At 45.0% G+C, this 23,900-nt stretch overlaps 9 protein-coding genes across 9 annotated transcripts; 4 read left to right on the top strand and 5 right to left on the bottom strand.

Moving 5' to 3' along the window:
• Window positions 1–366: 366 nt before the first annotated feature.
• On the top strand, window positions 367–4,378 carry PHALS_04991 (5-oxoprolinase; the record flags this gene model as incomplete). The annotated part of the gene is made up of 3 exons (XM_024722718.1): window positions 367–524; window positions 581–818; window positions 884–4,378. 3 exons carry the CDS (start codon window positions 367–369, stop codon window positions 4,376–4,378), a joined length of 3,891 nt encoding a protein of 1,296 aa, XP_024573766.1.
• A 58-nt stretch (window positions 4,379–4,436) lies between these two features.
• Window positions 4,437–5,324, bottom strand: PHALS_04992 (Zinc finger, CCHC-type; the record flags this gene model as incomplete). Its single annotated transcript, XM_024722719.1, has 1 exon — window positions 4,437–5,324. The coding sequence occupies one exon, from the start codon at window positions 5,322–5,324 to the stop codon at window positions 4,437–4,439; it is 888 nt and encodes a 295-aa protein (XP_024573767.1).
• Window positions 5,325–5,729: 405 nt separating this feature from the next.
• On the top strand, window positions 5,730–6,548 carry PHALS_04993 (ccr4-not transcription complex subunit 7 8; the record flags this gene model as incomplete). Its single annotated transcript, XM_024722720.1, has 1 exon — window positions 5,730–6,548. One exon carries the CDS (start codon window positions 5,730–5,732, stop codon window positions 6,546–6,548), a length of 819 nt encoding a protein of 272 aa, XP_024573768.1.
• A 110-nt stretch (window positions 6,549–6,658) lies between these two features.
• Window positions 6,659–7,567, bottom strand: PHALS_04994 (Signal recognition particle receptor, beta subunit (small G protein superfamily); the record flags this gene model as incomplete). The annotated part of the gene is made up of 3 exons (XM_024722721.1): window positions 6,659–6,989; window positions 7,050–7,136; window positions 7,218–7,567. The coding sequence occupies 3 exons, from the start codon at window positions 7,565–7,567 to the stop codon at window positions 6,659–6,661; spliced, it is 768 nt and encodes a 255-aa protein (XP_024573769.1).
• Window positions 7,568–7,736: 169 nt separating this feature from the next.
• PHALS_04995 (uncharacterized protein) lies at window positions 7,737–8,135 on the top strand (the record flags this gene model as incomplete). The annotated part of the gene is made up of 3 exons (XM_024722722.1): window positions 7,737–7,820; window positions 7,903–8,025; window positions 8,112–8,135. 3 exons carry the CDS (start codon window positions 7,737–7,739, stop codon window positions 8,133–8,135), a joined length of 231 nt encoding a protein of 76 aa, XP_024573770.1.
• A 3,276-nt stretch (window positions 8,136–11,411) lies between these two features.
• PHALS_04996 (uncharacterized protein) lies at window positions 11,412–11,626 on the bottom strand (the record flags this gene model as incomplete). Its single annotated transcript, XM_024722723.1, has 2 exons — window positions 11,412–11,542; window positions 11,602–11,626. The coding sequence occupies 2 exons, from the start codon at window positions 11,624–11,626 to the stop codon at window positions 11,412–11,414; spliced, it is 156 nt and encodes a 51-aa protein (XP_024573771.1).
• A 2,580-nt stretch (window positions 11,627–14,206) lies between these two features.
• Window positions 14,207–16,279, top strand: PHALS_04997 (Heavy metal-associated domain, HMA; the record flags this gene model as incomplete). The annotated part of the gene is made up of 1 exon (XM_024722724.1): window positions 14,207–16,279. The coding sequence occupies one exon, from the start codon at window positions 14,207–14,209 to the stop codon at window positions 16,277–16,279; it is 2,073 nt and encodes a 690-aa protein (XP_024573772.1).
• A 56-nt stretch (window positions 16,280–16,335) lies between these two features.
• On the bottom strand, window positions 16,336–18,689 carry PHALS_04998 (uncharacterized protein; the record flags this gene model as incomplete). The annotated part of the gene is made up of 4 exons (XM_024722725.1): window positions 16,336–16,710; window positions 16,783–16,938; window positions 17,001–18,160; window positions 18,221–18,689. The coding sequence occupies 4 exons, from the start codon at window positions 18,687–18,689 to the stop codon at window positions 16,336–16,338; spliced, it is 2,160 nt and encodes a 719-aa protein (XP_024573773.1).
• A 390-nt stretch (window positions 18,690–19,079) lies between these two features.
• PHALS_04999 (Peptide:N-glycanase) lies at window positions 19,080–23,365 on the bottom strand (the record flags this gene model as incomplete). The annotated part of the gene is made up of 6 exons (XM_024722727.1): window positions 19,080–19,357; window positions 19,420–19,494; window positions 19,557–19,958; window positions 20,014–22,788; window positions 22,850–23,226; window positions 23,316–23,365. 6 exons carry the CDS (start codon window positions 23,363–23,365, stop codon window positions 19,080–19,082), a joined length of 3,957 nt encoding a protein of 1,318 aa, XP_024573774.1.
• Between the last annotated feature and the right edge of the window lie 535 nt (window positions 23,366–23,900).

The raw sequence follows: 23,900 nt of genomic DNA on the forward strand, positions 1-23,900 counted from the left end.
AGGTCAAATTACCCAAACCCACGAGAATTCCGTTTGGGTAACCCACGACCCATGCAGCACCCTGCATAGTTGACATTGCGTATCACTCTTTCTACTTGTTTTGATTAAAGTTGTATACATACTCCTCCACATTCTTCAGCTTGTCATTTGATACGTTTACATTTCGTTCGGAACCGTAACCACTCTGATAGGGCAGAACAACTGAGTCACCACTCAAGGTATTGACAGCTTGTGGTTTTACAGCTTTCTGAAAACAAATATAAAAATGCATAAGACTAATATTAACTCATAGAAAGATATGTTAAGCAATTTTGTAGTAATATATAGTATCCTTACTTATCGTAGTTGCACACTGCATTGTCCATCATGCGAGTGTTTCGCTTCGCCATAGATCGTGGGGGGACCTTTACGGATGTATACGCCGAAATGGATGTATTGGACACTCAAGGAAACATCGTGGACGTTATTCCTAAGGTCATAAAGCTTCTATCGGAAGATCCAGCCAATTATCCAGACGCTCCTCGGTACGTCCTACTATAGTGGTCTTTTATCAATGCCAACACTAATATCAATTGGATAGAGAGGGTATTCGCCGCGTGTTAGAATCCATGACGGGTGTCCCGCATCCACGCGATCAGCCCGTGGATACATCGAGAATCCAGAGTATTCGCATGGGTACAACAGTGGCTACTAACGCATTGTTAGAACGCAATGGGGAACGCACAGTTTTAGTCACCACGAGCGGCTTCCGCGATATGCTGTATATTGGCAATCAATCCCGTTCTAAAATATTTGATCTTGAGATTAACATGCCCGATGTGAGTTAAAAGCGGTTGTTATTATCATGACCAGGCGCACTGACGTGTTTTATTTGTATTCAAAGACATTGTACGACTCGGTGATTGAGGTGGACGAGCGTCTTCAGCTAATAAACAATGAAAAGGATCGACTCCCAACGGATGAGAAAGGAGTCAGTGGCGATTACATTCGTGTCTTAAAAAAATTAGACGTTGAAGATGTAACTAGAAAGCTTCAAAATGCACGAAATGACGGAATCGAAAGTGTCGCGATTGTATTGCTGCACTCGTACACGTTTCCGCGACATGAGAAAACGATCCATGAAATTGCATCTCGACTAGGTTATTCACAGATCTCATTGTCGTCTGAAGTGATGCCGATGATTAAAGCAGTTCCACGTGGATTCACTACTTGTGCTGATGCGTACTTGACGCCAGTGATCAAAAAATATGTAGCGTCATTCTGTGATGGTTTTGGTGAAGGATTGGAAAAGGTGAACATAAGTTTCATGCAAAGTGATGGAGGTCTTGCGCGTATGAAGCACTTTTATGGCCACCGCGCCATTCTGTCGGGTCCAGCCGGGGGTGTCGTGGGTTATGCTCGTACGACACGGCCACCTGAGGCGTCAAATAAAGCTTCCGCAGTGATTGGCTTCGATATGGGCGGCACTTCGACCGATGTATCGCGTTTTGACGGCAAGTTTGAGCATGTTTTGGAGAGTGTGACGGCCAATGTGACGGTACGAGCACCACAGCTTGATATTCAAACGGTAGCGGCTGGTGGTGGATCGCGACTCTTTTACAAAAATGGGCTTTTTCTTGTGGGACCTGAGTCAGTTCGTGCACATCCTGGTCCTGTTTGTTACCGTAAAAATGGCTATCTTAGTGTCACGGATGCTAATCTTGTGACAGGACGCATTCTGCCAGAGTTCTTCCCTAAGATTTTCGGCCCGAAAGAGGATGAACCACTTGATGTGGCAGGATCCAAAAAAGCATTTGAAGAACTGACAAAAGAAATAAATGCCTCGGCTGGTGCCAATGGTGCGCAATACTCGATGGAAGACGTGGCTTCGGGTTTCTTGCGTGTCGCTAATGAAGCCATGTGCCGGCCTATCCGAAACCTTACGCAAAACAAGGGGTATGATATCAGTACACACATCTTAGCATGCTTTGGAGGTGCTGGACCGCAACACGCGTGCTCGATTGCAAAGGCTTTGGGCATGTCAAAGGTCTACATTCATCGATACAGTGGCATTCTTTCTGCATATGGCTTGAGTGTGGCAGATAGTGTTGTGGATAAGCAATTACCTGCTTCTGCGGTGTACAGCGCTGACACCAAGCTGGCTATCGTAGACAATCTTGTCAAGCTTGCCGAAGAAGCAGTGAACGAACTGATTGCTGACGATATTCGTCTCACAGACGTGCAGGTGCAGTACTTTTTAAATTTGCGCTACGAAGGCACGGATAACGCGGTGATGACCCGTGGACCAGTAGGTGCAAAAGGAGAATCTCCAATAAAAAGTGCGGCTGCTCTATGTGAGTACGCTTTTGATGAAAGTTTTATTGAGAAGTATCAGCGCGAGTTCGGATTTGTGCTGCAAAATCGTGCCATTCTGATTGATGATGTCCGTGTCCGTGCAACGGTGTCGCCTTATCTAAAAGACCCAGCTTTACATGCTGACTCGAACGCCAGCGGTGCGGTAGAGCCGTGTTCGCCTCATTCAACTAGCCTGTTCTACTTTGAAGCCAAAAAGACATGGGAGCCAATTCCTGTATATCTTCACGAACATCTGATGGCGACACGGGGAGCCAAGTACAGCGGACCCGCGATAATCATGCAAGGCACGGCGACGGTTGTGATTGAGCCAGAATGGGAAGTACAAGTCATGCCTAGTGGCGATCTGTACTTGGTTCTGAGTGCTAAAGGTGAAGAAGCAAGCAAAGATGATGCTGTTCTGCGCAGTGAAGACGTCCCGCTCGACCCAATTCAGCTTTCCGTATTTTCACATCGTTTTATGGGTATTGCCGAACAAATGGGTCGCACACTGGCCCGTACTTCAGTTTCTGTAAATATCAAGGAGCGCCTGGACTTTTCTTGTGCCCTTTTTGGTCCTGACGGTGGACTTGTTGCAAACGCGCCACATCTTCCGGTTCACTTGGGGGCCATGCAACAAGCTGTACGCCATCAACTCAAGTTCTGGGGTAATGATCTACATAACGGAGACGTGCTCGTTTCAAACCATCCACAGCTCGCTGGCGGCTCGCATCTGCCAGACATCACTGTCATGACACCAGTATTCGACAACTTGAGTGGCAAAATTGAGTTTTTCGTTGCTAGTCGTGGACATCACGCCGACATTGGTGGCATCTCACCTGGTTCCATGCCGCCGCTCTCCAAGACGTTGTCCGAAGAAGGCGCAGCAATTGTGGCTTTTAAGCTTGTGGATGGCAAAGTAGGCGAATTTCGAGAGAGCGAAATAACGGACATTCTTTTGCAAAAGGGACGGATGGATGACCGAGGACAGCCGTGTATTGGTACACGTAACCTGCGTGACAATCTTTCGGATCTGCGTGCACAAGTCGCAGCCAATCAACGTGGTGTTGTACTCATGCGTGAACTGTGTAGTGAGTACTCACTGCCCGTTGTAACGGCATATATGAACTATATCCAACAAGCTGCCGAGATGGCCGTACGCAACATGTTGCATGAATTTTCACTGCAGCGACAATTACCTGAAGTTGGAGTCGTGCGCGCCGAAGACTTCATGGACGATGGCACAAAAATTGCATTGCAGATTACAATTGACCGCTGTACAAAGTCAGCAACCTTTAATTTTGAGGGCACGGGACCAGAAGTCTTTGGCAATGTTAACACGCCGCCAGCTGTGACATATTCTGCTATCATTTACTGTCTACGCTGCTTATTGCCTGGTGAAGACTTGCCGTTGAATCAAGGATGCTTGACTCCTATCGACGTACGTTTTCCAAAAGAAGGCAGTATCTTAAATCCAAGTGACAACGCTGCCGTCGTAGGTGGAAATGTGCTTACAAGTCAACGTATCACTGATGTGATTTTAAAGGCTTTTGGGGCTTGTGCGGCGTCTCAGGGCTGCATGAACAACCTCACGTTTGGCAGCGCGACACTAGGTGGATACTACGAGACGATTGCGGGTGGTGCCGGGGCTGGTCCTTCTTGGCATGGACGTAGCGGAGTTCATACCCACATGACAAACACTCGTATTACAGATCCCGAGATTCTCGAAAAACGGTATCCTGTACTGTTGCGAGCCTTTCACCTTCGTGAAGGGTCTGGGGGAACTGGTAAATATCGTGGAGGTGACGGAGTCGTGCGTCAGATTGAGTTCCTGGAAAGCATGACTGTAAGTATTTTGTCAGAACGCCGTGCGTTCCAGCCGTACGGATTGGAAGGTGGAGGACCAGGTGCACGTGGTATAAATCTGTTACAGCGCTGTGGCGGTCGCATAGTGAATTTAGGTGGTAAGAATACTGTGGACGTACAACCAGGCGAGATCTTGACGCTTTACACGCCTGGAGGCGGTGGTTTTGGAGCTGTCAATTAGACTCGATCGAAGGTTAAAAAGTTAAAACAAATGCTTCCACTAGTATTTCCTAAATGCCTCATACCGATTGCTTGTCTAATTTTCTCTGCATCGCTACTTTTTCGCGCTGTCGAGCCATTTTTTCTAACTTGTCAGCGTATGCGTCAAGTTCTGCCTCCAACTCGCTGCGTAGACTCTCGTTACGCTTACTGAATTCGCTAGTCGGCACTTCTTGTGGGCGTGGTAAATTTGGATTCTTGGCTGCCATAGCCGCTTTCTGTCGAACTTTTTGGTTCTTTGTTCTCTTCTGTTGCATCGCCTTTTCTTCCAGAAGAAACTCATCAATGGAATCAGGAAGCCTCCTGTGTCGACACTGTTGAGCTGTGTGGCCCAAAGTACCGCAATTGGAACAAATGCGCGGTAAAAGGCAATTCCTCGGACGATGGCCGCGTTCTCCACAATTCTCACATATGTGATCCCTATCTGTTTGACGCCACAGCGCTTGGTGATACTTACGCTGTTTGAGCTCTTGCTCGCTCCAGACGTTCTCCAGCTCGGTCTCGTAGTCGATCTCGTCCGTTTCCTTGCTAACGACAAGGCTTTCGGCCTTTCGTCCAAGTTGCCATTGACGTCTTGAATTTCCACGATGACGAAGCGATTTGAGCTTGACTGCAGACGAGCGGCAGTTACTGCTAAAGTTCTTGGGTCTGCTGCTCTCTGATTGTCGTGTAGAGGCAGAATTCTCTTCGTCTTTAGTTGCAAAGTCAGTATCATCAGCTTCACCAAGTTGGAATTGCTGTGAGTGAAGCAGAAGACGCTCAAATGCATTCATTTCACCATCGAGCGGCTTCGAACGCTTCGAATTCTCACCGCCTTCCTCTTCCGAATCAAGTTTCTCTTCATCTTTGATTCTTAAATCATCAGTTGTGGAAAATGCACGCGCGTTCTGAAGTACAAATTGGTTCATCTCACTATTCCTGGTTTTAACATTGCTGTTAAATTTGTACAATAATCTTGTGGTGGCGTCAGAGGTGCGTCTTAGCCGAGCACGAGCGATTACGAGCGACAACGACAACATAGTGCGCTACCAATTAATTGCGGGAAATGTATTTGCCAAAAATAAGGTTAGATTTTGCAACCCAAGTAATTCCGATCAAACACGGAACAATTGACAATCAAGTTAGGTGAACGCGCCGCTACGCGTGCGTGTGCAGGTCCCGTCGTGCTTTAATTCTTCTACTCAATCGCTCAATCTCTTATCAAGCACATTAATCTGGTTTTTCCAGCTGTGATCGATTGTAGTCGCTTGCTTGACTTGCTACAATCGTTTATAGCTGAGATTTCCGCGCCTTTTAAGTACTTTTCCATGACCATGTTGTCGGCTCGCCCAATGCCCGCTGACGTGGAAATTCGCGATGTTTGGGATACGAATCTAGACGAAACAATGAAGACAATTCGTGAGGTGGTGACAAAGGGCTGCTACGTAGCCATGGATACTGAGTACCCTGGTGTCGTGGCACGTCCTATTGGGTCCTTCGCGACGTCGACAGACTATCAGTATCAGACATTGCGTTGCAACGTCGACTTGCTTCGAATCATTCAATTAGGTGTGGCATTTTTCAACGAGGATGGTTCGTACATGGAAGATTTGCCGGTATGGCAGTTTAATTTTAAGTTTAGTCTAAGCGAGGACATGTACGCGCAAGACTCGATTGAAATCCTCAAGCAGGCTGGAATTGACTTTGCCAAGCATGAGGAAAAAGGAATTGAAGTGGCCAGATTTGGAGAATTGTTAGTACCCTCGGGGCTCGTACTAGGCGACCACGTCAAGTGGGTCTCATTTCACGGCTCATCGGACTTTGGCTACCTGCTTAAAGTACTTACGTGCGCCCCATTACCAGCTGAAGAAGACACGTTTTTTGACTTATTAAACACGTACTTTCCAGCAACTTTTGATCTAAAGCACGTGGGTATGGACTTTGACAAGGTGGGAGGACTGAGCCGCTTGGCTGAGGATCTCAAAGTGGAGAGAATAGGTACAATGCACCAGGCTGGGTCTGATGCACTGCTTACGGCCGCTACGTTCTTCAAGATGGTTGAGGTCTTTTTTGAGGGCAACGTTGAGAATGCAGCAAAGTATTCGGGTCATCTGTATGGACTGGGCAACAGCATCGCAAACTTGGGTCAATAAGTCGAGAACATGCAAATACAATTTCAAACAATCACCACAATTTATTACCTCCTCTCTAAGTCTCATTATGTAAATCTTACCTAACCGTGATATTATGTTAGAAAGCTCACTTAATGCTGCTGGATGAAATGCACAACGTCGGAAATTTCGGCGTCCTTGACGCTGCACTTTACGAACAAGATTTCACATGGTGCATCCACATCAAATTGAAATGGTGCTCCATCACGACCGACTGGAACCTGTGTCAAATCCTGTTCGTCATCATCTCCTTCTGTTTCTAAAGAAGAGCGAGTGGCCTTGAGCTTCGTCAATTCCTTTTCCAGAGCATCACGTACGACTTGCGAACCAACAGCTCCGACAGCTTCACTCTTGTTGCACACAACCATAAGTGGTGGTGATTGATCGTTCACGTTCTTGTTTGCAAATATATCGTACAAGAACCTGCAAGAAGTAATCAGCAAAGTACTTTGGGCAAAGGCAGTCAATGCTGGAACAACGTACTCGGCAGCCTTTCGAAATGAAGCTACGTCGCTAGCATCCACGAAAAATACAATACAGCTCGTGACGGGGTAGAAGTCTGCCACGCGTCTATAATCATAAAGGTTAGTTTTATGTATCCGGTGATAGCGTTGTATATTGCAATAGAGATAACGCTAGTGCGTGTCTTACGAGCGTAGGCGCTCGTGGCCGGGATAGTCGACAACTGTTAGCTCAGTATCTAGTTTGTCCAGGTTGTACTTGGAGTGGACAATAAAGCGATCAGTCCGCTCCTTCATGGAGCTTACTGTATCCACGTGTATACCATCATGAATAAGATGAAAAAAGCTCGTCTTGCCAGCGTGACGCGGGCCCAGTAGCAGTATCGTTTTTTTCTTCTTGCCGGTAAGGCCCGCGTTAAGACCCTGTATGTGCGTGATGAAATGCAGTGCAAGCACTAAACAGATTACGGCAAGCACTCCAAAGGGCACTACTATGTAGGCCGGTGCCCCGTAAGTGTTGTAGGTCAACAAGTCCATCATATGCAGTCTTGGGTCTTATTTTTTGCGCTTTTGGTAGGAATATAACCCGTTTACGATTGGCACATATTTTGATGTAGCAGATTTTAATGGGACTTGAATTGCGGTGGTAATTACAGATGTAGACTGTAACAGAGCAAGAGAAAGACAATAGACGCTTAGCCAGCTTTGTATGGGATCATTTCATCCGCGTTGGCATCCGATCTGCGTCGCGTTTGTGTATTTGGTGTTTTTACCAACATGGAGTTCGTGTAGTGTACGTGTATGGGGTAGCATGTCTTCTAAGAAGTTATTTGCTTACATCTCAGTGACGAATATATGTCGGAATTGTTACTTAGCAATTTGCATTCAACACTATCAAGAAAATCATTGGAGGACTTCTCGCTACATATATTGTATGCAAAACAGCTTCAGTCAGAGATAGCACCAGGCTAAATCAATTCAAACATCATTATGACCAGGTACGCAGTGTCTCTCCTTTTTGTTGTAGATGGGTATTAGGACTAAGGTGTGTATCGTATTTTGGTGACACTACTGCAATAATGAGCATCGGATTTGGAGCAAGGCTTAGAAAAACAAAGTAAATACTATGAAAAGTATAAACCGTACCGGTACGGATGAGAGTGATTGGACATCGCAAATTTGTGGGCTGCTAGCCTTATGCTTTGCAGTACATAAGATTTTGTCACTGTATAGAACAACATTATTTGTTTTCTCTCTCAAGAGAGTCACCTAGGGGGGTACCATGAGCTTCGTGCAATATTCGGTGCTTGAAGGCCTCAGCATGGGGAACCACAACTGAAGCGGGGCTGCCGTGGCTCTGCGCTTAGAGAAAGCTTAATTTCGGTCACCGACTTTACGTTCTTTACACGAACCAGTACGAGTGTAGCGGATCGCAATCTGCTACCTCCAAGAGTAGTTAGAACCTTAACCCAAGGCTAATAAACTCTTCTATTTAAAATGTAAACTGTATTTTTTAGTTTTTATCTGCGGCAAAGCCGCATAATTCTGAATGTATAGATTTCCTTGATGTATAGTAAAATCTAAATACATGCATAACTACTGGCTACCCAGCCACATCCCCAGTTCTTATTTGGGTGCAGTCACACCATGTCCATCTCGTGTGACCCCCCCCCTGTTACCAGGGTACGTGTAACCCCGTTACAACAACACGCTGAATGACATGTGAGTCAATACTGCAACACAGAAAGCCTCGGGAAATGTCATAGCGGTAAAGCGTACAACTGCGCGCTTTGATAAAGCTTCATCTGAGTTCTTAAAGCTGTTACTTCCAAGGCTTTCAATAACACCAAACAAGTTTCTTCTGACCCATACGCTATAGGTATCGCCTTGTTAACCGGTTGATGTCACCATCGCGACATGCGACAATTCATAGTTCGGGAGACGTAAAAGCGCAATTGCCACCACTTCACGCTAACTCAGTTCAAACTTCACTTCGAAGCTATATTCGGCAACAATGGATACACCTTGCCGTTTTCGATGGAAATGTGATAAAGACGTCGCTGTGCACAACGACGCATGATCTTTCTGAATCCCAAACGGATTAAAGCCAAGAAGATGCACCCTGAACTTGGCGATGGCATAATTCAGTGCACATAGCTCCTCGTTATGAAAAGAGTTGTTCGTTTGCTTGCTCATACCCAATGACATCTGCTTAAAATAAAGTGCAGTTTACTGGAAATACGAAAGTGTTATAGATGACGTGTGGCAGCCGGAAGGTGGTTTGAGATACCTGAATCAGGGATTGCATTCGACTTTCTCACACCACGAGGACCGCCTCTATCACTACCCCACGCCATTTGACGTCCTCCGAAAGAAATTTGGCGATGTGTTACGCCAGTCGGCATGATTGGACTATACTTGAACAAGCAGTTGGTCAGTACAACCTCCTCAGGTCCTGTTTAAACAGAAGCGTCAGCCACTTTACTTTGGCGTTTGCGGAATTTTTCTATAGGACATGCATTAAATTGAAGCAACTCGAAAAGGAGATCTTGTTCGCGCTAATGACACCCTTGTATTTATTGTTGAATCGTTTACTGAGGCGGACACGCTCGATCGCCGCTCGCAAGTGCTGCGGGAGGTCTTCCAGATTCAACACTCCGCGCGCTGTGCGATTATAAGCGAATGCATCTTCGATTGAGCTTACGAATAGCCTGAACAGCTTAATAGCTAAAACCTTGAGCGTTGCCGGTACATAAACCAGTCTCTGCAGCATATTAGTCACTTCCACAGCATACCACTCGAGTACTTACTGCGGTAAGCGGATATCGCAGTCTGTAAGTAGCAGTATATAATAGTCACCAACTTGAGCGAGAGCACTGAACAAATCGTGTCTGTCAATGCCGTTGTGCATTACATCCTTTTTAAGGGACGACATTTGCACCAATATTGTGACAGTTGACTATATATTATCATACATAATTTATCACTTGCCGTTAGCAATTCTTACGCGGAAAGTCGGCGCCAAGTGCGGGGATTAAGCTGCGCATAATTAATCTGCTTCTTGTTTTGCACGAAAGATCGTATCAATTACGCCATACTGTTAAAAAAGATCATTGACGTGAAATGCAGTAATCGAATCCGAGAATCAAGTCAACCTCGTGACTCACTTCTCTGTCCAGGCGGTGGCGGCGTCGTGGTATTTCTCAAAACAGATTCTAGGAAGGATCCGTAGGATCGCTGGCGATAGCCGTCCCACTCCTCGCACCCGGTGCCCTGCTGGTGTCCTCAATGACAGAATCACCCGTTCGGGCGACGAAATCAGTGCCTCCTCTAATGCTAGCCCTTTCAATTCGGTAAGCTCAACATCATGCAAAATCTTTCATAAATTGTCGAAAGAAGTTTTTATAACTCTGCAAGAACTTCCGTAGATGGAAGCAAAGAAGTTATTACAGCCCATTGGACTACGCCCATCACTCCACTCATGAGTGAAGATTTTTTTTAGCTTCATAGCCGTGGGCATTCTGTGCTCCGCGCGATGGGTCCATTACAATGTAGTGCTGACTCAGCAATACCGTCAAATCCTAACAAAGATAGAGCATACTTCTTTTCTATAGGGTCTAGTTCATCTACGTGTGTTGCAGCCGCTTTCTGCCCCGCAGACTCTGGCACGAAATGTTACGAGCGCTCAAACGCTATCATTCGCCACCATCTCCGTTACATTATGGAGCGACGTCATAGATCCTTTACCTCTCTTCTCAGCAGCGATCCACTCTGCAAACCGCCATATACAAAAGACAATTTTTCTATCTCATTCTGCCTTATGATCTCCGCTTAGGGCGCCTAGCAAAACAACTTTCGACAAATGTATTTGTTGTACGGAATCTATCCCACACGGATAGACACAAGCTTTGCACACACGGTTAAGGTGGCGCAAACACTTGTAACAGTTGTTGGTTCGAATAGTTTCACGTTGGGAGCGCCTCTTTTCCTGAGATTTTGCACGTAAGTATCCATTCTTTTGCGCAAACTCCTGGCTTCGGGATCACAAGCGTGACGCACTGTAGCTCCTTTTGAAATAAGGCTGATCCCCGTACCATCTACACTTCCTTCATCAAAGGGGGAGGGGTATCAAAATTTTAGCCCTCGGAGGCCAGAACGCTCAACTTCAGCGGTCCAATGATGGGATCATATGTTCCTTAACAGACGCCCAGTTGGAGTGCTTCTAAATTACCTAACCAGCGCTTTCCAAAGCTGGTGAGCGCCTGCAGGCGAGCAATTTCCGCCTTCCTTCGTCTTCTTAGCCTCCAATTTTATCGAATCGCTATATATGCACAAGCTATTGGAGGCAAGTATTCCAGAATTTTATGTTTTACTTTTTCATGACTCAGTTGTGGCCTCGAGTGCTACGAAGTTGCCACGCACTTTTGTCCACAGATTTTTTAAGTCGAAGTGTTCGTGTTGATAAACGTACAAAATTGAGTTTGTGCGCTTTTAAAAGGTGCGAAACGAGAGTATCTACAGTAACACCGTAGGTTGGCCTGCTATATCAAGGTTAAATGAAACATCAATCCTACTTGGAATAGTGCTTAATTTATACATATCACTATCATATGTAATATTACACAGTCGTCTTTCGGATAACGAATAAATGCGGTAGAACAAATATCTATGAGTTAGTCAAGGTTTTTACTTATCCGAGTTTCTTGCGAAATTTTATTCGAAGAGATCAAATGCATTGCAAAATCACATTTACAATAATTGTGCTACCAGCACCTTTAACAAATGCGCAGAGGCTCGAGGTCTGTAATCAAAAGGCCAAAAATCAGTGGGTGAGTCAAAGTGCGCTTAAGGCATGGGCTACTCACAAGGTTAGAATCACTCAATCTGCTATTAGCAGCGTCCTCAAAACGTTTCGCGAGCTCGAGGCCATGACAGATGTTGAGCTTTCGGTCAAACGGCCCTGCGCTGCACATCACCGCAGCTCGATGAAGCCTTGGCAACATGAGTGCTTCAATGCCAAACAAGGCATGTAGCCATCACTGGAGATTTCATTCACACTAGAGCAAACGTCTTGGATGCAAGAAAATACTTCAATGAGTAGCTGCAACACTTTAGAGAGGAAAAAGCCGCATTGCATCAGAATCCATGGTAAGAGTCGTGCAGCAGATCGGACAGTAATCGATGCTGCCCTTCCTGCACTCATTGCTCGGTTTGAGCTGAAGGATGTGTTCAACATGGATGAAACTGGTATATCATACTCTACATTGAGTTTTTTTAGATTATGTCTTCGTTGGATAATTTCATTCCTTGATCCAGAAAAGACCATTGCACAACATTAGATTAAGGGATGTAGACAAGACAAAGTAAGTTTGTTTGCATAAAATCATCGTGTTTTCACTGAAAAGGTTGACTGAACTATCATTCACTATTGCCTTTGCTGCCAACACAGATGGGTCAGACAAGCTTAAGCCATTGTTCATTAGAAAGGCTAATAAGGCTGCTCTAATCGTAAGACAGGTAAGCGACTGAGTTTCTATTATCGCAGCAATAAGATAGCGTGGATGACCGGCGCCCTCTTTCAGAAGTGGCTGTAAAGGCTTGACAACGACATGAAGGTACAATATGTAAACGCTTTAGATGTGTTATCAACAAATTCAATCACTGTTCGTTTTGGCCAAAGATAGGCGGGTCCTTCTTTCACTCGATAACGCCACTTCTCACATAGTCGACGATCACGAGGTAAAAATGATGATCTTTTCATCTCCAAACTGCACGTCTAAGATCCAGCCCATGGATGCTGGGATAATCTCCACGTTCAAGCGACATTACCGACGTAATCATTTTCGACATGCTGTTGATCGTGACGATCTAGGTAAAACCAACATCTATAAATCGATCAGCTAATCGCAATGAAATGGAGCAAAGCAGCTTGGGAGGAGATATCAGTAGCTTCCGTTGCCAATTGTTTTCGATTTCTTTGCAGGGCCTCCTCAAATATCGGTGCCCAATATGGAGGAGTAATACATTGAAATCGACCTGTGCGATGCTATCAAAGGCTTTCTGTCAATGATCCTACGGCTACTTTAGAGCTTTTGAGTCTAGTGATGGAGGACGACACAGCCAATCTGGAGTTGAGAGTATAGCCATAGTTTAGAAGGCGGAAGAAGAGGAGAATGACAATCAAGAAAACAAAGACGTGGAAAAGCAGATATTCATGAATCTGGAGCCTAGCAGTATCTGCTTCACTGCTGTATGTGAGAAATCCCACTGATAGAGTGGTTCTCAGGCGCATTCAAGAACGGCAGAAATCTCTCAAAACGACGGCGACGGTCCAGACTACCATCAGTTCGCGGCTGGTTTTAAATTAGTCCAGCATGATTGCTTGGCACTTCATTGTCTACATCAACAAAATTCATGTCTGTAATCAATGCAGTACCCAACGTCGCATAATGTCCAAGTGACAGAAAGACCCGAATTAGCCATACATTCGGGTAACTCATAATTGGCTACTATTTTACCAGTTATGAGTTACATTTGGTTGGAACAAACTTTTATTAGTTATATGAGGTTATCAGTTACCCGGATATGAGTTATCCGACGACTGTATTTTCGTTCGCAGCTAGCAACCCACCTGTCCTTATAATCCCTTCTTTCGTAATATTTATAAATTCCGATAATCCGGTCCTCATAGTTTCTTGCGGTTACACCAAATGTAATGTGAGTGTCAATTGGGCAAATAGGAACGTGCAACTATACCAAGAAAAGCAGCCTCCGTATGATAAACCACTTCATTGCCAAAAAAATGTCAAGCACATAGCAGTATGTACTTTGCCTTGTTCGCATCGGTCACTTGTACTTCGCCTATTCCTTCCTTCAATTCCGTCCCTTCGTACTGACTCTTTTTTGTCATGTGACAGTGCATGTTATTTCACTTGTATTTCCAACAAATTTCTAAAGCAACCTTTTTTAATGTGAACACGTCATATACTGTACTCTGCCGACATGGATAACAAAGTTGTACTGAACAGTTCCGTACCCTCTACAATATAGCTGAACACCAGACATGGTAGACTGGGCATTTAACCCACCTTGTCTTCCAAAGTTTAATATCCTTTTTTTAGACGTCGTACTTACCGAGAGATATCCCCTGAAGACAAATCAAGCATACTCTTCGTTGACATGCAAACACGGCAAGCGACAAGCTTCCGTCCAGACTGCAGCCGAAGCAGCTCGATTCGTCTTGTCTTAGCCTCTCCAACAGCAGAAGAAGCAGCGACAGCTTCTAGTAAAAAGCGAACGCGACGTCAATGCTCCCGAACCGATTGCTCTAAAGTTGACGCTGGTGGAGGCTTTTGTGTGGCTCATGGAGGCGGCAAAAAGTGCTCCTTTCCGGGCTGTACAAAAGGATACCAGACCGGTGGATTTTGTCGACAACACGGTGGTGGAGCACGGTGTCAGGTGAGTGGATGCAATAAAGTGGATGCTGGTAAGGGCTTGTGTCGGGCACATGGCGGTGGTAAGCGCTGTCAGATCGCTAATTGTTCGAAAGCCGATGTTGGAGGCGGATTCTGTACAGCTCATGGTGGAGGTAGACGATGTTCGGAGCAAGGATGTTTTAAAATTGACCAAGGAGGAGGCAAATGCAGGGCACATGGCGGTGCGAGACGATGTCGACGACGCAATTGTCAGCAACCAGCTCGAGGGGCTTCGGGATTATGCACAGAACATGGTGGAGCACGTGTGTGCTCAGTGCTAAGCTGTAGACGACTTGTTCGTTCACCAAACGATACTGGAACGATGTGTGCAATGTGTATAAGAAGCCAAAAGCAGAAAGAAGCAAGCGTTCGAATACAGCAAGACAATAGAAATTGCTTGAGTAAAAGTCCGACTTTAGAAGGCTCAGGTCCATCACTGATGGCGTCAATATCACCAGTGTCACCAAGTTCAGCAAATTTGCGATGTGACGGTACTCAGATTGCAAATTGCTTGGATAATGGCTGCTCGCGCAGTTATGGTGGAGAGTGTAATTGTGTTGCAGGATGCACATGCAATAGTTCAACGCTACGTGCTGCCACACGATTGATACCTATGCTCACAACTCGAAATGTTGTCACACACGTTGCTACATCAACAAGCTCGATAGTTACTTCCAGTTTATGCGAGTCAAAAGGTCTCCAAGGAAGTATTGACTTTTCGGCGCCAAGATCTACAATGATACTGCGATCTATACTTCGGATCACGCCACATTCAACCTCAATTGGTATTAAGGCCATTTTGGCATTGCTGTCATCGATAACGGGTGTTATGAGTGTACATTTACTCCTGGAACACGGATCACGACAGTTCGCTCCCAGCAGTGGAATAGATAGCGGTGACGTGACTGCTGACTCAAGGCCCCACACTATTGATTCGCCGCGACTTGTTGCAGTACGCGGTTGTCAAAAAATGAATTTAGAGACATCCTTGGTCCTTTTTGATGAGCTAGGTTTTGCTGAATTCACTATTATTGAACAATCAGCAAGTGCGTGGACGCGAAAAGAGGTGGTTTTACGTGTACCTGACATGATGTGTCCTACAAATTGTGGTACATCTGTGCTCAATGCAGCTCGCGCACTTGAAGGGGTGGAGGCAGCAAAATTGCACTTTCAGCACCGTCGGATTATTGTACGCGGGGATATGGACACTAACGCCATTCAAAGTGCTCTTACGGACATTGGGTTTGACTCGGAGGTTGATGCTGAGACCTTGCTACCTCGACGATTTCGGTTCCGTGTCGATGATTTGAGTGACGTCGGTTTGAACGGGGTCAAGTTAAAGGATGCGTTTATGGCTGTGGAGGGTGTGGAAAATGTCGTGCTGTTGACGGACCGTGTTGAAGTACTGGTTGTGGCAATGCTTTTAGATTCAAATCCACTCTTGCAAGCTGCCAAAAATGTCGGGTTCAATATGCTAGAGCTCTCAGAAGAAGCATGGGGAATACCGATAGAGGTGGCGCCAGATCCTCTCGGATCATATCACAGTGGCAAAATCACTTCTTCCAGTGAAATTGAAAAAAGTGATTACTCCCATAAATGTGATATGCGCATATGTCCTCAAAATGGCTGTCAAAGGTACATGACGACGGTAGCTCACACCGCAGCACTTGCTGTTGGTTGGGCTGTGCCTGGATGTGGTATGGCCATTGGAGGAGAGTGCACATGTGGTGATAGCTGCAAGTGCGTGGGTTGTCCGGAGCATAATCCTGTTTCTTGAGCACACAATGCGGTCAAGTGTGGTCTTTCGTCAACATGCTCCAACATAGTGACACTTTATATATTCTTTCTCCATGCTGGTGTGGCGCGTGGCTGAATTGGAATGTGCCCAAAACTTTTGATCTTGACGTCGGGAATCGCTTCAATGCCAGGAAAGTAAGCGTCATGTGCACTCTGACGTTCCCGTCTTCGCGTGTTCCTTTGAATGTCTTGCTTACTTAGGTCTCGCGCCCTAGACGCTGCAGTCGCGTTTAACGCCACAGCTGGTTTTGGCAAAGCTTTGACGTTTTCGTCGATAACTTTGGGCTCGGGGCGACGAGGAAGCTGTAATCGTTTTTGCTTTTGAAGCTCTAGTCGTTGAAGTCGCAAGCGTTTCGCCTTTGCGGACTCAATGGCTTTGTGGGAGCGCGCAACCAACTCCTCATTAGGAGTCTACTCCAAACAACCAAAGAATGGACCTGTTACTATATGAAGCAGCGCAGCATTGAATTGTCAACAACTTACCGGAGAGGACGATACCATGGATTCGTGTGGATAGCTTCCGCTCGTGGCACCTTTCTGTTGAGACTTTGCTGAGCAGTCGAGCGTCATTGCCTCTTGCTCTTTCTGCAGTTTGTACAATAAAACTTTCTGCTTGGTATCCAATTGTTCTTGTCTCCGCTAGTTTACGATTAATTAATGTACTTTAACGAGTCTACCAGCAATTAAACGTCGTCGCTTACCTTTGCTTCTAATGCGTCGCGCTTGATTTGAAGCTCTCGATTTCGCTGCTCCTGCTGAATTTCTTTCTGCTTCTTCTCTTGTTTCCACTGTACTAATAGAACTTCCGTCTCCTCTCGCTTTTTCTTATCATTTAAATCAGCATTTTGGATTTGAGAGACTTTGTCGCGCTGAGCGTCTGCCGTTTTGGCCCTAGATGCATTTTCCGGTACATGATTCTCAGCAATAAAGTCACAGTGAATTAGCTGCTTACGTTCCTCATGTTTGCGCTTTTTCCACTCCTGAATCATGTGCTTTTTCTCTTCTACAAGCTTGATGTAATGAAAATACCATTCAAGATGGGATCGCACAGAAGCTCTGGGCTGAGTAACAATCTTCTGCATACATATGTGCAGAAAGCGCGCGATTCGAGTTTCAAAAACACATACGCTACTGGTGCGCGATCCCTCGTTGTGATTATGATCGAAGTGTTCACCTAAAAATTGTGAGTACGTATCCAGGTCTTCTGGGGACAAATGCTGAAGTAGAACATCATCAGTGAGACCACATTTTGACAACAATGCCACAAATGTACAATGCTCCCGAGCATCCCAACCGCCATCTAATCCTCCTGATCGAATAATTGCCTCATTGAGACAGCGCACACGATTAACCATCGCAGTATCATCGGAAGTAGCAGATATCACTGCTTGATCTTCCTCTTGGTTACTACTGCAAGTAGCGCGCAAACTTTTAGGTTTGTTTTCGCTTTGGTTATCCTTCTTACTGGCACCATTAGAAGTCTTGTTTTTTATATGTCCCAGACCTGGCTTTAAAACGGCAGAGCTAGTACCCCGATTGAGCCGTAGTGACGTCATATCCTCCCAGCTCGCCAACTTTTCCATAAACACTGCTAGTGCTTTTCCCAGCACTTTTTCCTCAAGCACAGATTCTTCAAACCTTTGCAATTGATCCTCTCGAAATCTCGCGAGTGCTTTTTCCATTGAATCAATAGTCTCCTGGAGTTCCGACATACACTGATTTCCGGTCGCCATCATTTCCACTTTTAATTGCACATCCTTCACCATTTTGCTCAAATGTCTTAAATGATGTCTCATCTTATCTCTCTCTTTGACTCTCAACATCTCCAACTCTTCATATTGATTATTCACATCAGCTGCCGCTACACAATTCAAATGGCTAACAAAAGATCTTGAACTAGCAAAAAAGGTTTGCCACGCACTTCTACACTCTTTTTCCACAAGCAACACTCTCGTCTTGTACTGCAGTTGCTTTTCCATCCACTCAGCTTCAACTTTTCCAATTCGACGTGTACGAATACCCTTTTGGTCTGTATTAGATGCTCCTCCTCTTCTCCTTACACCTATGATCTTCCATGTCTTGCTCATCTCTGGCTGCCGCATTTCATCACTCAGTTTCTCACTTCGCTCTGTCTGACGTGCAGCTGAAATTTTATCGCAACCTCTTGCGGAGGTGATATTTTTGCTGTTTTGTAGACGCTCTTCTACGATAGCATCCACGGTGTGTTGTGCCTGAACATCCCGTGGCTGCTGGGTGTCGTAAAGGGATGCAGAGACTCCTCCTTGGCGCTTCAGATGCTTCTCACGCACATCATTATCTCTCAGATCGCGTAGTTGGCGTAAATACTGAAGCTGTTGACCACCCAACGGTTGGCGATAGAGTTGGTGCATGGCGCAATGCACATACGTCGCTTCAACTTGTTTCGAATATCAATTTAAACAGTTGAAGTTTTTGATATTTTACGTTCGGACCATGTTATGAAATTTTAATCAAGAATTTAACTTTCATTGATCCAAGTATATTTTTCTACCATCTAGTCTTCATGCCAACCTTGCATTTGTGATTCACACATCAGAATTTACATAAGCTAACATACTAATTAATGTAGCAATTGACGAGGAAGAGGTGGAATGCTCAGTTGCTTAAAGCAGTTGGCAACACGATTAGGAAAATAAAACAGACTCCGTCAGTCTTCGTTCATACTTAAAGTTGTGGAACCAGAATGAGATGATACCGCGTACAACGAATCTTCGTCATTGTGTAATTTTCGTATATGCGTGTCACTGATTCTTGAGAAAATTTAAAAAATGGAGGCGTTTGTATGCTTCCCCTGTTAGCTGTGGAGGCAAAATATCACCGTTTGGTTGCCGTGGTCGGAATATATAGAACTTTTCGCTTTGATCCACAGTCTCTTCAAAACCACACCAAGAAATAAAAGATCTTGCAATTTCGTCGCCTAGCGCTCCTATACTTCCAGCGAAATACTTGTTGCTGGCGCGGATACGCTGGAACTTCGGCTCCTCTGGTTGTCTCGCGATGTTTTCCAAATAGCGCAATGCTGAGCAAAATATCGTGATATCAATACACCAATAAAAAGGGTTGGTAAATTCACAATCATACCTGCAGCAATTGCGTTCGAGCGCAATAACGTCTCACAAGATGAGAATATATCCTGAAGCTGTTGCACGACTTGATCTGTAGCGATAAGCACTTCACGTTGGCAGATAGAAACGTAGAGAGCAAAAGACCCTATATACCTTCGATGTCTTTGATAAATGTAGATTCAAGCACAAACACGCATAGATCTGTCAGATGATTGCCAGCTTTGCAAGAGATCGACCGAATTTCCGTATGTGCAGGTACAGACACTGTAAATTCGCCTCCTCCTTTTCCTCCACATGAGATTGTACGCCCAAAATTGGTTTCCAACGTAATACTGTCGATCCAATGACCTTTCCGACCACTCAAACGAGTCACAACTTCATCCTGCAAAAGATGTAGGGTGACTGATGGCTGTGATGATTGGCGCTTTGCTATCTCATTCCCCATCAACGCGCCGTGAAGTGAAGTTGACTGCGCGGACGAAACGTTCGTGTCCCCTGGCGCCAAAGTTTTTTCGTATACAAATTGAATACCATCAAGAAATTCATGTCCCCATACTATACACAATACATGCTATTAGATCAGCGTCAAAAATGATATATCTCAACCTACGCAAAACTTGGGCCACACGATATCCTGATTGTGCTTCAGCTGCCACTTCAGAGCATCTCTTATCACTAACTTTTCCATCGGGTCCAAATCCTACCAAAGGTGGAGCCGAAACAAAATATTTTTTCATTTCAGTGCAAAAACTTGTAAGGTCTTCGAAGGCATTTGTAGGTATCACTGCTACGTGACTAATGACAACGTTTACGCTGGAATGAATCTTGGCTGGTCCTTGAAGACACCAGACTTGTTCATTTTCTTGATATTCTTTAGCCGTCCCTAAGACCTCCACTCCGTTAATGTTGACAGCGATACTACTTTTGTCTCGCCCAACAGCAACGTGTGCATATTGACCGAACGATAAAAGCAACGCATCACTCACACTTGACTTTGTTCTTGTCTCGTTGACTACAAGCTCATAAACAAATTTTCGATCCGCTCGCTTCCAGCCTACGCAAAATTCCACTGAGTCAGCAGGTTTGGAAGCGTTTATCAGCACCTTAAGAACGCTTTCTATATCTGACTGCTGTACAGTCAGGCTTTCATTTTGATCGATACGAACAAGAAACGACATCACGTAACCGATATCACGTGGTACAGTCAGCTTAGAGATTTCTAGAAATTTACCACCATGCAGTTGCATCCCAAATGCTCTGTCTTCACGCCGACTTTTGGCCTCAGTATCGGTATTGGTTATCTCACCTGAATAGGGAATTCTGAACGGTTTGCGCAGAGCACAGTGCTGAGAATTGTATACGTGATTATTGTTCCCCGATATATCAATGAGAGGCATTTTGTCGTCTCTGGAAGGAAGGTCTTGGAGCGACAAATACAGCAGCGGATGTCTCTTCCACAAAAAGTTTCGTAACTCTATTGACCTATTCGAACATTGCATCGATACCAAGGATTCTGGATGAAAATGGTTCAAGCCATTTATCACTTGAATGGCTTGGACAGCTCGCTCGTTGACATCAGAACTTACTTGAGCACTATTTGTCCTTGTACGACCAGTAAAGCAAAATGGATTGAAGCACTTAGTTGATTGGCACCCAATCACCAAATTTTTACAGATCTGCTGCAAAATGTTGCTAGCTTGCAAACCCGGACTGATGTTTTTAACTGATTTCGACGTAGTTGTTGCCTTCGCAAATTTCGCTTCTCCTTTTCCGTCTTCATTCCGTTGGTTTTTCCATTCAGCAGAGCCCGAAACTCGACCCATTATTTCCGACTTTTGAGCAGAACGTGTACAAAGCAGCTCTTTAAGTTCGCTTTCTGCACGCATCGTCAAAATGGCAACTCTCTCAGGAGTTTGTCGCTTTCGTAACTCGTTATTCATCTGATTAATCGTCATCTGCAACCACGTTTCACTCACATCTTGACGCCTTGTGCGCATGTCTGCCCAATTTTGCGTATATCTTCTCGCCGTGTCAGCAACTTCATCATGCCCAAACGAGAATATATACGACAACTTCTTACCCCAACCGACCTCATACGTAAGGGGGCAGTCAAGTTGTTCTTCGCACGAATCACAATGCAGCCACCGCTTCAAATGGTCCGAGTAGATCTCAGTCCAGACATGATCTGTTACATCCAAAACGTAACGCGCCTCATATCCCATTGCGCGGCAGCAAAGAGTAAAACAATTTGCCCATTCTCCGCACCGCCCAGTGCGGGTATCAAGCAGTTTTATTGGGTCATTATATCGTGGAAACCGAGTCAGTGCTCCGCAAGCTGGACATGTATAAACCTCTACACGGCTTGCTTGGCCAGCGATTTCTTCAGCAGTACTCGGTCCGTCCATTCGTAACAAGCGAGTTTTCTCATTGTTACAAGCCGAACAGCTAGGCTCATTCATCCACGTAAAAAAATCGTGCTTAAACCAGTGTAGTAATTGTTTGATTAGCTCATCACGGTACGATGCCATTGGAGACGGATTAGCTTGTGCTCGCTCATGCAGATTGTCAACCGGGATGCGCTTCAGTGCCTCCTCTTGCATGTGTTTGTTCTCGTACGACTGTGCTCGCTCCAATCCACTTTGTAGCCGTTTAAGCATACCTGGCTGATGTTGTCGATAATGAATATCTATTGCATTTGCATCTACGCGTAGCCGTTCAGCCGCCAAGGTTTTCTGAGCTGAACTCAGTCCCTTGTTCATCACATCTATAACACTGTCTAAATATTTTAAATGACGAGTCGCAAAGAGACATTCCCCAAACTTATTATGCTCTCGACTTGAGTCGCACACGAATCCACCAAGTGGTGACACTCGATACCAAAGGTGAACCGGGACAGAGCCTAAAATTCCCTTGTTTAAATTTCGAGTAATTTTTATAAACCCAGGAGGGCCGACTTGTTCGCCGACAATAACAGTTATTTCAGTGATAGCAAGTGTTTCAACGTCCTCCATATTGCCACTGACTTGCACCGTGTCATATCCGATGTGAAATCTGGTTCCAGCAGTATCATGAGATCCATAACCGGTATCGTAATCAGTCACAATTACTTCTTCTGTGCCTTTCACAATGAATTCGGCACTAGACTTTGCGCTTTGCATCTCTTCTAAAAGCACGTGTATTTGCGTCAATGCACGCGGACCGCCACGTTTTAAGCAAAGATACACATAATCCCCCGATGCAGAGTGATTTAATGCTACTGAAAGCTTTGTATACCCAGGTGGCGCACCAACATCAATGTCACCACTCACTATAACGAGATCAGAGATAAATTTTGAGATAAATGACTTGCTCGAAGCCAACTCCAGTGGACTAACAGGCTGAAATTCTGCATTCATTGCAGGATTTGTCAATGTCTCGGACGGTTTAAACGTCATCTTTACGCTTACCTGTAGTACACGTTCGAGCACAAGACTCACATATAAGTGTGACCAGTGGGTCTCCTCCATCCGGTACAATCTTCCGATAGGCAGGCTGCACCACTGCAGCGTCTCCAAATGTACATTTTGTACAAATTTGTCTCCAATCGCTTGCTAGCGCCAACGTGGGATTAGACCTCGCGGAGAGGAAGAAGCGAGGGCGAGATATAGTAGACACTGCGATCGTGGCCACCTGTGTCTTATTGTGTGAATAAAGGATCTCTCCAGAAGACGAGAATAAAATCTGCTCGTTTGGTAGTACGCCCACGAGCGATAACAACTGACATTGAAGTAGATCCACTAATAGTTCTTTTCGATTCGATGAAGTTTGTGCTGACACGTAATATCTGACAATACCAATGCATTAAACATAAAACGTTAGAATCATTTTCTAATTAACGTGCGGTGTAGATTTGATATTAATTGTGGCTCGCACTCTTGCAGCTGGTAAACTACGACGACGTCTATCGTTGCCGCTGTCTCCATCGTCGTGGAATTCGATTTTGGATTTTTTTCCACATCATTAATTTAACCCAGTCCTCTTAGAGTTTTTTTTTAATTATCACAGTAATTTAATAGTATCAACACGAGAGTTTTGTAGGTTTGATTTCTTGACTCGTGTATGTCAGGAAACGATTAAGTAAACCACGATCATTATACCTCTGAAAGTAACGAGAGCAGCAGCATATGTCATGTCACACGAATGGCGAAAAAGGATACCCTAATACACTTTAAATGCCGAGAAATCAAGGCCCCAATGGAACATACACGGCATGAAATGACTCTTACAATAGTCGCATTAAATTGTCTTGTCGAAATAATTCGCGGAATGATGCAGCACATGGCACTTCAAAAGATAAACGTGTCGCAACACAACGAGCCACTGATAAAAAGTATATCTTTGTTAAAATCTCATGAGAATCTCAGAGTGCAGAGGACAGTGTTGCCTGCCGAGGATGCTAGTGTTGAGAATATGAAGGGAGCAGTAGAAGGCAAGTTTGGAAGTAAATGTATTTAAGGT

This window comes from Plasmopara halstedii (genome assembly GCF_900000015.1).
Source record: "Plasmopara halstedii genome assembly, contig: Scaffold_287, whole genome shotgun sequence".
In the NCBI taxonomy this organism is placed as follows: domain Eukaryota; phylum Oomycota; class Peronosporomycetes; order Peronosporales; family Peronosporaceae; genus Plasmopara; species Plasmopara halstedii.